The sequence below is a fragment of the Grammomys surdaster genome, unplaced genomic scaffold (genome assembly GCF_004785775.1).
Source record: "Grammomys surdaster isolate TR1022 unplaced genomic scaffold, NIH_TR_1.0 198, whole genome shotgun sequence".
Classification (NCBI taxonomy): domain Eukaryota; kingdom Metazoa; phylum Chordata; class Mammalia; order Rodentia; family Muridae; genus Grammomys; species Grammomys surdaster.
In genome coordinates, this window is record NW_021604643.1 from 1661681 (window position 1) to 1677676 (window position 15996).

Genomic DNA, 15996 nt, shown 5'->3' on the forward strand with positions numbered 1-15996 from the left:
AACCCACGGGTATGTCAATGTCATCAGAGGAACAGCCACAAGAAGTAGAACAACATGTCTTCAAATTCATCTGCAAACAAGGAGAAGGCTGCAGCATTATAGTCAGGTCTGGGCCAAGGTTAAGAACACTTAAGATTTTTATTCAAAATTAGAAAGGAACATTAAATGCTGAATTTGACTCTCTGAACACAGGAGTGGGCTACCATGTGAAGTAGCTTGCCACTATCAGGTTCTTGTCATTGTCTGGTTACCATTCAAATGTGCCTTAACAGACCTACTCAAGATAAAAGATTAGCCTGATGACCTCTTAATTTCCTTTCCACTCAGATCTCTTCATATAGATCCTGCCCTGGGGTTATTTCAACATATGGACATACCAGAAGTAGATGCATGCAACATGACATCCGTTTCTTGATTTAGCTTAATTAAGAATGATAATTTTTTATAAATTATTTTTATTGGATATTTTATTTATTTACAATACAGGTGTCATCTCCTTTCCCCATTTCCCCTCCCTAGAATCCCCTATCCCATCACCCTTCCGCCTTTATGCTTTTATACCATTTTGATTACATGCATGTATTAAGGTCTGTTCTAGGTTGAGGGTCTAGCAATATAATAGATGCAAATAGTCAAGGAACAAGCAAGACAATAAACACAAATAGTCAAAGAAAAAGCGAGGCATTAAACTCAGTTATGTGAACACTCCTGTGATCACTGTTTCTAAGGGCTTATCAGGATGATCAAAGTATCTGAGCCTACTTCCCAGTCCAAGCCCAAGGTCATATTCATGTCTGAAGTCTACCTACTTGTTCTAGCCTAAAATTTAGATTCCTGTCTGAAATTTCTTCTTTGTTCTAGCCTAATATTTAGGTTCCTGCCTGAGATTACTTCTTTGCTCTAGCTTAAGATTTAGATTCCTTCCTGAAATTACTTCTTTGATCTAGCCTAATGTCAGATTCCTGCCAGAAGCCTACTTCCTTGTCCTTGGCCCATGTCAGATTCTTGCCAAGCAGCCCCAAAGGCTCTCCACCTCTCCCCCCCCCCCTTTTTTTAAATCTCATTAACAAGACTGAGCCTGTCTTAGGTCGTTCTGACTAGAATGTCTTCCTTATCCATCGTGGAATATGCGTTATCAAAAGCAGTGCACTTACGTCTTAGGTTGGTAAGGCTCTGTGCAGAATCTTGGCTCGTCAGCCTGTTAATTTAATAACTCTGTCTGGGGGTCCATTTTCAGGTTCAAGCCATGTACTTGGCTGCCAACATGTTGATGTTGTTGAAGAAAAGATTTAACACAATGGGTAGGAATAAAAGTATTCCCAGGACAAAAAGGGCTAGCATGATCAAGCTATATTCACCAAGAATGACAAGCTTTAAAGTGATGTTGTGTGACAACTTTTCCTGGGGAAATGTAATACACGCATCTAATAAATTCAGAAAATCTACACCAGACCATCTATACTTCCAGAGTCAACTCAGAGAACAGAGTTTTATTGGGATCACTTACAGGAATAGGGGAAAGAGGTTACCTACAGGAAGAGAATGGATTCAAAGACTTTGTGTTTATTGTCTTGTTTGTTCCTTGACTATTTGCATTTATTGTATTGCTAGTTCCTCAACCTAAAAAAAGAAAAAAAAAGACTTCTGCATCACCAAGACACAGTCCAGCTTGGGTGATAGACCACAAAAGCTGGTAAGCTGGAGCACATTGTGCACCTGCAGGCAACTCACAGGGCAGAGGGTATTCTTTCCAAGCAACTCTGGTCTAAACCTCCTCCAGGCAGCTGTACAGGTTTCTGCTTCTCCCAGGCAACTGGTCTGGTAGTCTTCTTTACAGCATGACTCTTCAGAGTCTTTGCAGTTTAGCTCTCTCAGAGTGACTTTGCTTTTATTGCTTACTCTGACAGGGAGGGGTCTAGGGAATCTGGTCAGTTTCAGGGACTTCCTGAAGTTATTGAGTTGTTTACCTCCCTATTTAAAGAACTTCCCTTCAGGATGGAATGTTTCAGAGGAAACTGTTATACAACAGATTAGTATAGAGAAAAATTGTTTACCTAAATAAAGTGATCATAGAAGAAAAGTAATTATCAATGATTGACATTCAACATCATTTTAAATCTTAAACTGATTTCTCAATTACTAGATTTTCTAGAGGAAAAACATCATTTTAAATGTTAACCTACCTCTGGTTTCTTTAGAACTAGTATCTTCAGAAGGTAAGAAACTGGGAAATTCAACTTATTCTTGGTTAAAGATAATAAGATCCTACTCTTTATATTTTTATCATTAAGACTTCCCACTCTGCTCTTGGAGTTCTTTATTTTAAAAATGAGGGAGGTAAAAGACTATTTGGAGACATCATCAGATTTTACTTTGGACATACTGAGAACTTCTATTAAAAAAAAAAACCTCCGTGAGTTAAATATGTTGCTCCATTATGATAAAGTTTGTTAAAATTAATACATCACCAGGAAGAACATTTCCACACCATTTTACAGTGATAGTTCCCTTTGACAGAACTTCTCCCAAGGGCAAGACACTTGCTCTCTGTGACTCAGTTTTCATCAAGTCAAAAGTAAAGCTTAAACTAACCGTTAGCCTCTCTGGGCAGAAAAGGCAGTAATATGAATATCTGCATTTAAGTGTATGATGATTTCTTATTAACTCATAGGTACAAGTATATACATTAAATTGACATGATGGATCTTTCCTATTTTTCTTGGTGCATTATTCATGGTACATCATACTAGGTTTCATAAGGACATTTTCATACAAATATATAATGTACTTTGACCATATATCCTCCATCCCTTTTCTCTTCTCTCCAGAAATTCTTCTTGCTTGTGTTGTGGATCTCTCAAAAGTTTACCTTGTAAACCTATGGTCTTAAAACAGAGTTAAACAAAAGTCCTTGCTATTCTGCTCGGGAAAGTTGCCTGTTTGCCCCCAAATCATACTCCCAACACCTATCTAAGAACCATGAAAATTCCATGTTTCTGAACAGACGTGTTATAAGATTAAGTATATGGTTCCTTTTGGGAGCTTAAATGTTTGTAGTTATATGTTTACTCTGGTTTCTACATCCTGGCCTCTAGGTCATGATATGAACTACTTAAGGTTTTAGAAAAGAGACAGAAAATGACATATTTAATATATTTGATGCCAAGAAAAGAATTACAACACTGATTCTATGGATTACCTTAAACCTGCTTTCTTTGGTTTAGCAAGATAAAAATACATAATTCTATTCTTTTTAACAACAAAAAACATATTTTAAAAGGTTGCATCCAGAGAAAACTCTACTCAAGAATTATTTCTTGAGAACTATTCTCTGTAGGCGAATGACCACACATAACCAGTATTCGAATGTAGATGCTGGGTTCTTCTTTAGACTGTTTTTTATAAAAGCCATCACATTAATGAGATACTGTATGCTTATGAGGAAAGACCAAAACACAGTGAAAAATAGATTCCCATTTTTCTCCAGTAAATTCAGATAACGTAATTTCATTTGTCTGAGTTTCAGATGCATTGTCAAGTGTCAAGGGACAGAAGTGAATCGTTCTAGTCATGTGTCAGCTTACCATCTCTATGATAAAAGCCCTGAAACTAAAAACTTCTAAGAAGGGGTGGTTTGTTTGGGCTCCTAGTTTTAGAGGTTTCAGGCTATGGTCATTTCACTGTAATTTTGTGGCCCAAGAGACACAGAACACCATAGCAGGAACATACAATGAACTTGCTCAGGTCATGGTGGACAGATGCCAAAAAGAGGGAACACTCCCAATGTCCCCAAGAAGGCCATGTCCCAGTCACCTAACTTCCTTTCTCTATGCCCCATTTGCTGAGAATCTCACTACCTCCCAACAACACCACTAGCAGCTTGTGAACAAGCATTTAGCATATGCCCCTTTGGAGAACATTAAAATCCAAGGAAAACTAGAACCCACCAACAGAACTCTTCCAAAAGAATATTTTTCACTAAGTTTAAAAGTACTCCACCCACTGTGTACTCTTCCTATCTTTACAAAAAGTTTCCTTATTGTTTCATGGTAACCTCTTAAATAAATGGCCATTTTCAACATTTATTCTACATAAAACCCATGGAAAAAATATAAAGCTATTTCTAAGAATGGGCATACAAACCTAAAATGTTATATTCTAGGGCACAGACTAAGGTTAAATAAGAAACCAGTCTATCTCTGTTATAATATTTAAAAAAAGAAATGTTTCTACCAGTTGCCTGGTTTACTCTGAATAAGTATAGACAATAATAAGATAAAAGCACAGGATTCATACAGTTGCTGAACTTCCTCCTGAAAGAATGAACTCTAACACACTTTCAACACACCTTGAAATTAAAGTTTAGGCCTCAATAATTTATACTTTGGGCCAAACTTCAATTGAATAAGGGCTTAAGAATTTAGGTGTCTGTATTCATTAACTGGGAAGCTTCATTGTCTATCTACAAATCAGTTTTTTTATCATTTGGAAAGATATTAAAGGCAAACAGTGTTAGAGAATAGATTTTCCTCTCCTATATGCATATTAATACATATCATATTTTTAAATAAACTATCCCAGCTATAAGATGTATTAGTTAAGAACCTCAAACACAGGTTTCAAACTCCCCATATAACAGGAGTGAAATGGTCAACAATATCTTGGGTCCTTACAGGACTAAGTGAGATAATTTATAAATATTCCATCTAGTTCATACAAGGGAATATGCAAACTATTGTTTTATTTGGATAGGATTGGTGTTGGAAGAATGAATTTTACTTCAGTAGGATAAAGTCTATATAAGAAATAATATGTTTGAGATCATCATTGAAGAGTGGAAAGTTCTCACAAGATGGAAGTGGATGATGGGAAAGTGGAGAATGGGTATTATAGAGGTAGGAAAGTAGAGGGCTAATTTACACTATAAATAATAGACTGGGCAGGATCCTGAATTTGAGAAGTCAGGAAATGAGATAACACTGGTCACTTTCATGAAAACTCATGAAAAAAATAAGTAAAGATATATATTTTTAAGTCCCATATGACTAGAGGAGGCAGCCCATCTGTTTCTTGGCTTCACTTCTCTTGTCTGGGAAATGAGTAGGCTGAACTGCCTGGTCTTTAAGATCTCTTCAGTATAACATCCTTTGATATCCCAAAGAAAAAAACAAAGGTTCTTCCAGACATTCTCTTTGTCCTCCACTGCTCAATCCTGTGTGGTTATTTTAAGGACTTGTTAGATGTTTTCCATCGTCAAGATGAAGAGAAAAGGCTGATTTTTACCACATCTCAAAGACTCAATCCTATACTGTGTACCATAACTATGTTGTCTGGAGTAATTTTTTAAACCAAAGCTTATAGTATGAAGTATTGATGGTGTGTGTCCAAGGATCAGCCTCCCTATTAGCTTTCCAGGCCAATTTCAAGTTCTAATATAGTGAAGTCTGACCTGACTCAGAAGGGCTTGCTTCCTAGGGTAAGAACTATGAGGTTCAGGGTCCAATGGAGGACTACTGTTGAGGCAGAACAGATGGAAAAAGATCAGTAGTAAATGTCTGAACTGTGAAGACGGCTGTCATTTCAGGCCTCTGGCCTGTCATCACTATAAGTCACTAAGCGTCTTCCCTTCTTGTTGCTCTGACCATAGGGGCAGAGAAGGGGAGGGCAGTCCAAAGTAGGTCATGCTGTGACACTATATTCACAGTCAAGGACAAAGCTCAGAACTGGGTGTCTCACTCAATCTTGTCCTCAAGTCCATTTCCCATTCTTCCCCCTCATGAAGTTTCTGAGTCTGGCCCACAGCTGGAGGCATGTTTGGCATAGACTTTCGCCAATTCAGTTTCTCCTTTGTGCCTTCTAGGTTATTAAAGTCACAAGATATCCTTTTTATATATTTATTTATTTTTCAAGCGATTCTCCAAGTAGAAATGCTTGTAGTTGTGATCTCACTCTAAGTTGTAATGAGAAGTACAAGAATTATCAAATTCTCTATTATGTTTCTATTAGACATTGCTAATTTAGACTCTTATGTCCATGTCTTCTGCCCAGGCAAGAAACACCCTGTCATTTCCTTCTCTTTGTCTGAGCATAACTTTTACCTTATGTGAGAGAGCTGAGCATGACTGTCCCCTTCCAGCTGAAACACTACAGGATGAAGCCCTAACTTTGCAGTAAGAATGCCTGCCCCAGTCACACAACATCACATCCACCGCATTCCACTGCAGAAAAAATTCTCACATGGAAAGAGTGTTCCTAAGTCATGGTGGTTTTATTTACGTCACAAATCTTTATTACAGATCGACTATGCAATACATGTGTATATGAGATAAAATGTCACATGATGTGGAGCATAAAAACAGTACTTCTCTGATTATAATGAAAAGCAATGAAGATGGAAATTACATAAACTGTCAAAGCAATGAATAATTCAGAGTGGCTGAGTACTTACTGTGTGTAACACGGTACTGATAGATCAGATAGGTTGACTTTGACTTTTTAAAGTTATAATCTCATTATCTTACTTTACAAAAGGATAAATTGAAAGCTCAAGCAATCAAAACCACACCTAAAATGAACCAGTGTGTGAGCAATCGAGTTAAAATTTAAACCTAACCCACTATCAGCACCTAAACAATTAATTTGTAGGTACCCACTCTTAAAGTATTAATAAACTCAGAGACACTCCACCCTATCAAAAGGCTTCCCTTCCTTCCCAAGAATTCTGCTCTGGACTGACTGAGCTTGGGAAACCAACAGAATCACTAACTTTTTAATCCCTTTGTTTATTTATAGCATGAATAAGAAAACTGTTCCTTGAACATAAGAACCTAAGTTATTAAGAAAAGCTTAGAATATGGAAGATTTCACCCTATTTACATATTAGAGTTTGAAAAGTTACTTGCATCACCCCTGGCCACTCTCACCTAAGTGCTAATTTATCTTCCCATGAGGACCAGGCATCAGCAGCCCCACTGTGAAATGAAACTAGAAGTAACAACTGTTTGGCCCATGGTGTCCATTCAGCAAACACTGAAGGAGCCAGGGAAACTAGACAGGCATCCACACTGCTTTTCTTTGTGTTCTCCATGGGGCCAGAAATAGTTGCTACTCTGGTTTATTAACCTATATGGAAGGTTGGGGCCGCATGTGCATATCCCTTCCCACGTGTGTGATTTTAGTGTGGTCTGAGGGTGTTCTGAGAATTCATACTTGGGTAACTAGAGGACAGGAGTCCATTTCATCTGAAATAAGCAGTCATGCCTATCAGAAAATAAGATTGCCCTGCTCAGATGATGTATCCTCAGTCTCACTATTCTCTTCTCTACTTGGGTTGGAATTAGTTCTGTAATTTTAAATGTCTGTATTTTGTTTTACAAATTCTTATATTTCCTAGTGAATATCACAATGTAACATACCTTTGTAACCACATCTGGGGCATCCTCGAAGCCCCCCTTAGGCATCTACACAGCTGTAAATACATAGGAGAATAATGCAAGAACAGGCAGAATTATATAAAATGCCTTAACAGAGTCTCCAAATTTTAAATTTCAAATCTAAATTCACAGAACACAGCTCTCTCCTGGGATGCTTTGCCATTTCAACCTGCGTTAGTTATGAAAACAAGAGGCAGAAGAGCAAGGGGGAAGAGTACATGGCAGTTTCTTCCAGGAACTCCTTAAGAGACCAGGTTATGTCTGTCTGTTTAGCTGCTTATAATGGACCAGCACACACTGTAAGACCACTATCACAACATTCCAAGCACTGTGCATCATCAGGTTAAGCATCTTTAAAACAGGAGAGAGTTCAGTATACCATTCACTCCTCAAGTTGCAGATTGGTGTATTTCATGGGGATCTTTAGTTACACATAACATGACTCAAGTTTAACTGAGCTAAAAAATAAATGAAATGAGATTAAGCAGTAGAAAAGTATAAATGAATCTAAAGTTTAAAAGAAAAAAAATAGCAGTTCCCACTCATGAAGGTACTGGAATTAGGAAGCACTAAGATTTTTCCACCTTACATTTATCCAACTTGTGGTGTCTAGTTAATTCCTCTCTGTGGCTTTCTCTCTGTCTCTCACACTCTTTCTCTGTGTCACTCTGTATGTTCCTCTGTCTCTGTCTCTCTCTGTCTCTCCACTCTCCCTTCTCCCCTCTCCCCTCTCCCCTCTCCCTTCTCCCCTCTCCCCTCTCCCTTCTTCTCTCCCCTTCCCTCCTCTCTCTCTCTCTCTCTCTCTCTCTCTCTCTCTCTCTCTCTCTCTCAATACCAATGTTCCGTGCTTCCTGGTCCTCATGGGGGGGGGGTAAATTCAGCACTTGGCTCTTTAAGTTATTTGAAGTCCTAGCTACATTTAGACAGTACCTTGAGGCTATCAGTCTGATTCCAAATCCCAGGCCCAGCTGAGATAAATGCCGGCTTCTAATGTCACTATCAATGTCCAGGTAGAAAGAACATGTGCCACAAAATGGATGTCAAGAATAGGCAGAGGAGAAGATGGGAAGGGTTTATGACTGGAAAGGAGTCTCAAGTTCAATATAATTTTAATCCAAGTACCTAGGTCTGGTTATATACATACATACATACACACACACACACACACACACACACACACACAAACACACACACAATGTGAACTTGGACAGGTGAGACGGATGTATTCAGCCTCTTCCATCTTCCACTTCGATCAAACAATTGTTGGCTTTCTTTGTAAGGATGGACATCATCCTGATGGCTTGTTTTACCTTCTGCTTGTCCCATTTCCCTAACATCAGTTGTACTGATTTGAAAAATGAATTCTGTCATAAAACCACACTCTAAAGAGAATCATAAGATTATTATCTCTGTTCAAACAGCAGTTTCTTCTTCTTGTAGACCCTTGTAGACATAAACTAAAGCTTCCTTCTTATAAAAGAAGTAGACAATGAAATGTCTACTAGCCATTAAGAAAAAGAAAAGAATGTGAGATGCCCTTTTATAGATCTTCTGTCTAGTTCTGTGATGGAGATTATTTGGATGTGAAGGAATTTCATGATGATTTCAAATTGACTACCCCCTCCATCTCCAAGTGCTTCCTTTAAACATCCCCAGCTGTTTAAAAAGTTGTTGAACCATTAACTGCTGTTGAAGCTGCTCTGAGCTCCCTTTGAAATGTGGGTCCCCCAACTGCAGTACATGATATTAATGAGCAATAAGTGAGTGTGTGCTGTTTTCTCCACTGGGCCCTTCTGGGCTCTGCCAAGTGCTTCCCTGTGTCTGCATGGCCTCCTGGCCTTGCCTGACTACAGAGTGTCGGATCCCCATCAGCCCTTCCATTCCCACAGCTGATTGGGAGGTCTCAGCCAGCCTTCTCAGAGATAAAACAGTTTAATGAAACTCTGTATTTCTCAGTGTTGTTACTGACAGTGTCTGTTAGCTATTCAGCCCATTCTCCAGATAAACAATATAAAATGGACTTAAATCCCATAGAAAAGGCAGAACCAGATAGGAGTGAGGCTCCGACAAGACCTGAGCTTTTAGCAGAAAAAAATCAAGGAGTCGACATTCACTTTCCAAAACCAGACTTAGAGTTCCCTGCCTCTAATCAAGTGAGTAACCACCAAAGGTTTGTCTTGGGCTTGTGCTTTTAGTTTCCTATATATTCTGCTCATAGCCAAAGTATCAAGGCCCTGAAGAACCATAGCATAGGAGTCTAGTCTCTGAGCAGTCAATGAGCAACTTTATTGTCACAAGAAAACAAAAATTCATCATGATTTTGCATTCCTGTTCCAATAAAAGCAAATGGATAATTTTCTCATGAAGTAACAGTGTAGTCAGGCTCAGATTGCAGAGCTCGGCTGAAGACTAAATTGGATCTCTGCTGCTCACATCCTTTGCAGAGCATGGCCTTACTCCTCTTTCACTCCTTGAAACAAGTGATATGTGAGCTGGGAGCATCACAGCTCAGCTTTCATTGTCGACTTGACTAGGTCTGTGAGGGCGCTTCCAGAGATGTCGGACTGAGCAAGAAATACCCATCCTGAATGTGCTGGTGATGTCTTGGTTACTTTTCTACTGCTATTAACAGACACCATGACCAAGGCAATTTATAAAAGAAAGCATTTACTTGGGGGCACAAGTCCATGACCATCATGTCAAGGAGTTAGTTTAGCTGCAGATAGACAGGCACAGCTCTGGAGCAGTAGTTGAGAGCTTATATCCATATCCAAAAGTTGGAGGCAGAGAGGAGTAGGGCTTGGCATGGCATGGGCTTTTGAAATCACAAAGCCCACACACACCCCCAAAGGCCACACCTCCCAATCCTTCCAAAATGAGTTCTATACCAACTAGAAACCAAGCATTCAAAATATCTGAGCCTTTGGGAGCCATTCTCATTCAAACCATCACAGCGGATCTTCAAATATTAAGGGCCACAGGGACTGCGGGTCTAGTTAAAATAAATCAAAGCCAGTCACATTCTAATATTTGCACACATCCACACCCTCTGCTTCCTGCCTACCTTGCTAAAAATTTCCTCTGTCTCATCACTTCCTCTATGTCATGATGAACTGATGCTTCTGAAACTGTGACCCAAAATATAAATCCTCCACATGATGTTGTTCTTTGGTATTTTGGTTGCAATGACTAGAAAGTAACTAATACAATAGCTATCGTGTGTGCCATCAGCAGACAATGGGTCGCACTAAAGAACCATGTATATTGACTCATTAAATCCTCCCAGCCTCCCTCTGAAGCCGAAAATGTTATAGTCACCATCTGTGCTGGCTAGTTGTTATGTCAACTTGACACAGACTAGAGTCATTTTGGAAGAGGGAACCTCAATTGAGAAAATGTCCCCACCAGATTGGCCTGTGATCAAGCCTGTGGAACATTTTCTTGATTGATGACTGATGTGGGTGGGCCCATTTGACAAGGGGTGGGTGGTCCTGGATGGCATAAGAAAGCAGGCTGAGCAAGCCATGAGAATCAAACCAGTAAGTTGCACTCCTTCTTGGCTTCTGCTTTAGTTCTTGCCTCCAGGTTTTTGTCCTGAGCTCCTAATCTGGCTTCTCTTATCCATGGACTAATAAACTGTACGCTGAAGTAAACCCTTTCCTCTCCAAGTTGCTTGTGGTCATGGTGTTTCCTCATAGCAATAGAAACCCTAGCACAGCATCTGACTGATACGGAAGCTGAGTTAAGTCCAAGCCTGCATTAGTATGAGTGGCAGAACTAGGAACCAAATAGCAGGCTGACTCCAAAGCCCCGTGTCCACAAGTCTCACTATGACATACCTGTGTATCACCAAGAACTCCAAACTTATCCATCATGTAAGAGCAGCCTTTCCCCTGTACACATGAAAATGTCTTTGCCACCTGAGAGAACCTACTTGGCTCTCACGGAACAGAACTGATTCAGATAAAATACAGAATTTACTTGTCAATTTTTAAAGTTGTTTGTTTGTTTGTTTGTTTTAAACAAAGTCTAAGTCTCCAAGGCACTGTTTCTCAGAGCCTATTCCACTGGTTCATGACATGAGTATTCACAGGGGATGTTTACTTCAAGTGTGGACTCTGACATACTGGAACTGAATCCCTGGGAGAAGTTCCTGGTAATCCTCACTTTGAAAGAGCACTCCAGTGATTCTTATCACGCTAAAGATTGGCAATCATTTCACAGCTGCATCTGGAAGTTCCAGCAGCAGCACCACAGATCATCAATTCAACAGCAGATGATTAGAGAAGGCTTTCAGAGCTCCTCCGCATTCAATAGCTATTTCAGGGAGCACTGTAATGTGCAAGAAGTGTTTCTAAATTGTTGCAGTTTCCTTCTGCGTGAGGCAGCTGGTTAAGAAAGCTTCGATAGTTTCCCAAGGGGCTCCAGTTAAGTGGACACTTATAAACTGTTTACGTATAAAAACATACAAAACACACTTTTCTACCCTAGACTCAAAGTGAGTCTCTCAGACGGATATTCTGATCATCTTTGTTTCTGTTTAAAGCTGAAGGCTGTGACATGTACTCTAAGAGCTGCCAGATTCTGGCTGTGCACACTCTTCATTAGCGTCTACCCCAAACCCATGCTCACCTACTGCCCCAGTATGTCTGTGACTTCTTCAGAACTCTACTTGGCCAGTATCTTCGCCACAGATCCTGGGCATGTTAGGTTTCCCTGCCCACATGCCTGCCCAGTTCTCAATGTTCCTTCTCCTCTCAAATTTGATGTCTTATTCTTAGAGAAGGTTTGTCACAAGATATTAGGACATCTGAGTATCCCAGACTCCTCAGCTACCGTCACTCTCCCCACAACTTTTCTCTCTATGTTAGTCAGCGTGGTGACTTAATCCCCAATTGTCTTATTAAATACACTGTGGGCATGATCCATAATAGTTTTGTGCATTCCAGTGTCCAGTAGAGCCTCAATATAAAATAAATGTGCAGCTAACTGTCTTAATGTATCTTGAGTGAAAGGAATGTGGTTTGTAATGTTGAAGATAAAGTCTTAATTCTCAGTCTGAAGTCTGACACACACTACAGAAAAGACTCTGCCTGTTTTCATTCCCAGACAGCAGCAGAGAAGGCTAGGTTGCAGGGCCAGACACCTCAAATGTCTTTGAAGGTTTGAAGCCCCCACTTCATAAAGCTGGATCTAGATCCTTTGAGTGTGTCAGCAGCTCGATTCTTAATGCTGGTTTTACATTTCTTATGATATGGTTGCAGAATAATTAGTGGTTAAAAGGATTTTGAAAAACCACAAGGTAATTATCTCCCTTCAAAGGCTGAGATACATTCTTACTGGTGAGAGGGGAACATGGGGTACCAGCCAGGTCATCACAGGAGTCTGCTTAACTGGGTTTTACCATTGACACTTTACAGTCCATCTTAACCAGCTGTGTGGACTACTACATTTACTTTTATCAAGAGTGTTATCACAATCCTGCCAGTAATACTGTCCAATGAACATTTTCTTAAACTAATTTGATACTAAAGGATGGTTGTAAATATGTTCAACATCAGAAACATTCATCTCCTTAAGGCTTTTAGCAGGAAGCAAAATGGGAAGCATTTAAATTATTATCAAACATTGTTTTCTTTTAACTCAAAGAACTACACTGTAACATAAATGTGTGTGTGTGTGTGTATGTGTGTGTGTGTGTGTGTGTGTGTGTGTGTGTGTGTGTTGGAGGTAGGTGTAGCTCTATGGTACAGCACCTGCCTGGCATGCACAAGGGTCTGGTTCCATCTTTAGCATTAAAAGATGAAGGAGGAGGACGAGGGAGAGAAGGAGGAAGATAGAAGAGACCTACTCAAAGTCTAGCGATCACCTGTTTGTGAAAGAAGTTCAAAGCTGGTGGCCTCTCAGACTTTCTTGAGTATGCAGAAATTTTCTGCATCAGAATGAAAAAGAATTAGGGAGGTACAGGTAGATTTAGTGAGTTTGGTTTCCAAGTATTGTGATGATCATGGGTCACTCCTCAAACAGTTTTTAATTAGTGAACAAATAATCGACTTCATCATGACACCTTCATGCATATGTAGCATGCATGTCACACATATTCATGCCTCCTGTCCTCTCTATTTCCCCTGCTCCCCTCCTGCTGGCTCCCGTGCCCCCCACATCACATCCATCCCACAAGTGCTCTCTTTGCCTTTGTGTCATGAGTTCATAGAATTTGCTTTTACTTTCATAAGATTATCATCCTCTAAAGCTAAAATAAATAAATAAATAAATAAATAAATAAATAAATAAAAATACTGTAGTATTCATGTCTTGGAAGTCTGCAGGAAATGAAGGATAATAATTCTATTAGCTAACAATTATGTTACATAGTTGCAGATTTCTGAACACGTTCATATCAATTACTCAGTCCACATAACCCAAAGAGAGAGCTAGGATTAACAAGCCCATTTTACAAATGAAAAGACTGAGACAGATAGTGCCTTGAGTCACACTGTCCCAATGTCCTTGACTTTTAGGTAGCAGGATTCTATTCAGAGAACTTGCCTGCTTAGCACCCACTCACCAGCACGAAACAAGAATGCCTCCTGTGCATATTTTATTTCAGAACAATGAACCCAGAGCCTTAACCCTCCTTGCTTGCTTGCTTTCTCTTCTTTTTTTTCCCCCTTTAGACCATAGGATGAGGAATATGTTTTTGTTTTCTTTTCAAGGGAAACTGAAAGAGAGCCTTCTTTCTCTCTGAACATCTTTCTCCAAAGCCATTTACCTTTATCTGTGTCCCCAAAAGACATTAATTCACAAGACAGGCCACTAACGAGCTTCCCTCTTTGTCTCCCTCTGTCTCTGTGTTCTGCAGTTAATAGCCAAGATACCAACTATCACGGCAGTCTGCAACTTGCATGGGGAGAAGCTGCAGGTATTTAAGCAGTCTCATCCAGACATAGTGAATACACTGTTTCCTCCATTGTACAAGGAGCTCTTTAATCCTGACTGTGCTGCGGTCTGCAAATGAAGGGGACGAGAACTCTCAGAGTCATGGAATGCATCGCCGTTAAGACAAAAGCAATGTGTTCATGGGGACTTAAGGAAAATGTCACTACTGCAACATTAGGAATGTCCTGCACTTAATAGAAATATTTTTCACCGCTACAGTTTGAAGAATGTAAATATGCACCTGAGTGGGGCTCTTTTGTTTGTTTGTTGTTTGTTTGTTTGTTTGTTTGTTTGTTTTTGAAATGATCATAAATATACAAATATAGGACACTGGGTGTTATCTTTTTTAATTTTATTCGGGTATGTTTTGGAGACAACTGTTTATAGAATTTTATTGTAGATAAATACGAGAACAGAGCCGTACTTTACATGATTACTTTTCTTGTTGATTGTTCAATTATAATTTAAGAAAATTCCACTTACTAGGCTTACCTATTTCTATGTTTTTAGATAGTTGATGCATGTGGAAATTTGTAACTGTCTTGGAAAGTACTGTGCATGTATGTAATGAATATATAATATGTAAGAGTATTATATATGACTATTACGTATTCATGCACTGTGGCTTAAAATACCATGCCCATTAGCCATGGAGGTTCAGTCAGGCTCTCTCATTTGATTTGCTTTCTGTTATATGTTACTTTTATGTTAGACAATCGGGCTTTTATTTCCAGCCAGAGTTTTCATCCATACATAACAACATGATAGGACCCATTCAGAAGAAAGTCTACAAAGGAATCGGGGTAACACATAACTGTTGTTTATAAAGCTCCATGTCTATCAATGACTTGAAAGTCCCATCAAGATGGCACATACTAGGGGTAGGGGAAGGATTTGAAGCCATTTTCCTGTTTTACAGACCAGATAATGATATTGCCTATTTATCACCAGAATGCAAAACATTGGGGTTCCCCTACTTTGGATTTGTATTTCAAATTCTGAAGGAAATTTGACTTTGGTGATTATAATTTCTTCAAAACAACAAAAAATTCAATCTATAGGTTATGACCACCGTCAATGTTTTTAGAAATATGTGACTAGAAGTATAAGACAAGGTGCCTATACCATTTGGTGTAGACATGTTTTAACCATTTTTTCCCAAAGAACAGAGAGAAATAGAACATTCAAAGTAAAAAAGTAAATTCATTAAATTATACTCATGCTAATTTGTTAGAAAGGAGAAAACAGGCAAGAACCTGGGGCCTCCAGGTTTTTTTCAACTTCAAAATGCTGTATTTATGAAAATATAGTAAAAAAAAAATTCAGATTAGAAAAAAATAAACCTTTTGTCTATGGGACTGATATATCCCAATCCCAAAATTATTTCCTACACAGTTTTAAATGACATCCTCTATTCAACCTGGTTATTTTTTTAGCCACTAAAAAGTGTAGAATGGGACAGTAACCTATACAGGTTCTTCACCTCCTCTCCTGCAAAATTAAACACCAGAAAAGCATGAGCTAGAAACTGTTTGTTCCCCCTGTTCCTGGAAGGTCTAGGTCTTTAGTATGAACTAGTCTAATCCACACACATGCACAAACCTGTGCACATACACACACACAC

The 15996-nt window shown here is 39.2% G+C and overlaps 1 protein-coding gene across 1 annotated transcript in view; it reads left to right on the forward strand.

Moving 5' to 3' along the window:
• Positions 1–14824, forward strand: part of Rorb (RAR related orphan receptor B) — a 176427-nt gene extending 161603 nt beyond the window's left edge. The window contains exon 10 of the mRNA XM_028770130.1: positions 14296–14824. Within this exon, the coding sequence (XP_028625963.1) occupies positions 14296–14451 (156 nt within the window). The 3' untranslated portion in view covers positions 14452–14824. The remainder of the gene's footprint in view (positions 1–14295) is intronic.
• The last annotated feature ends 1172 nt before the right edge of the window (positions 14825–15996 follow it).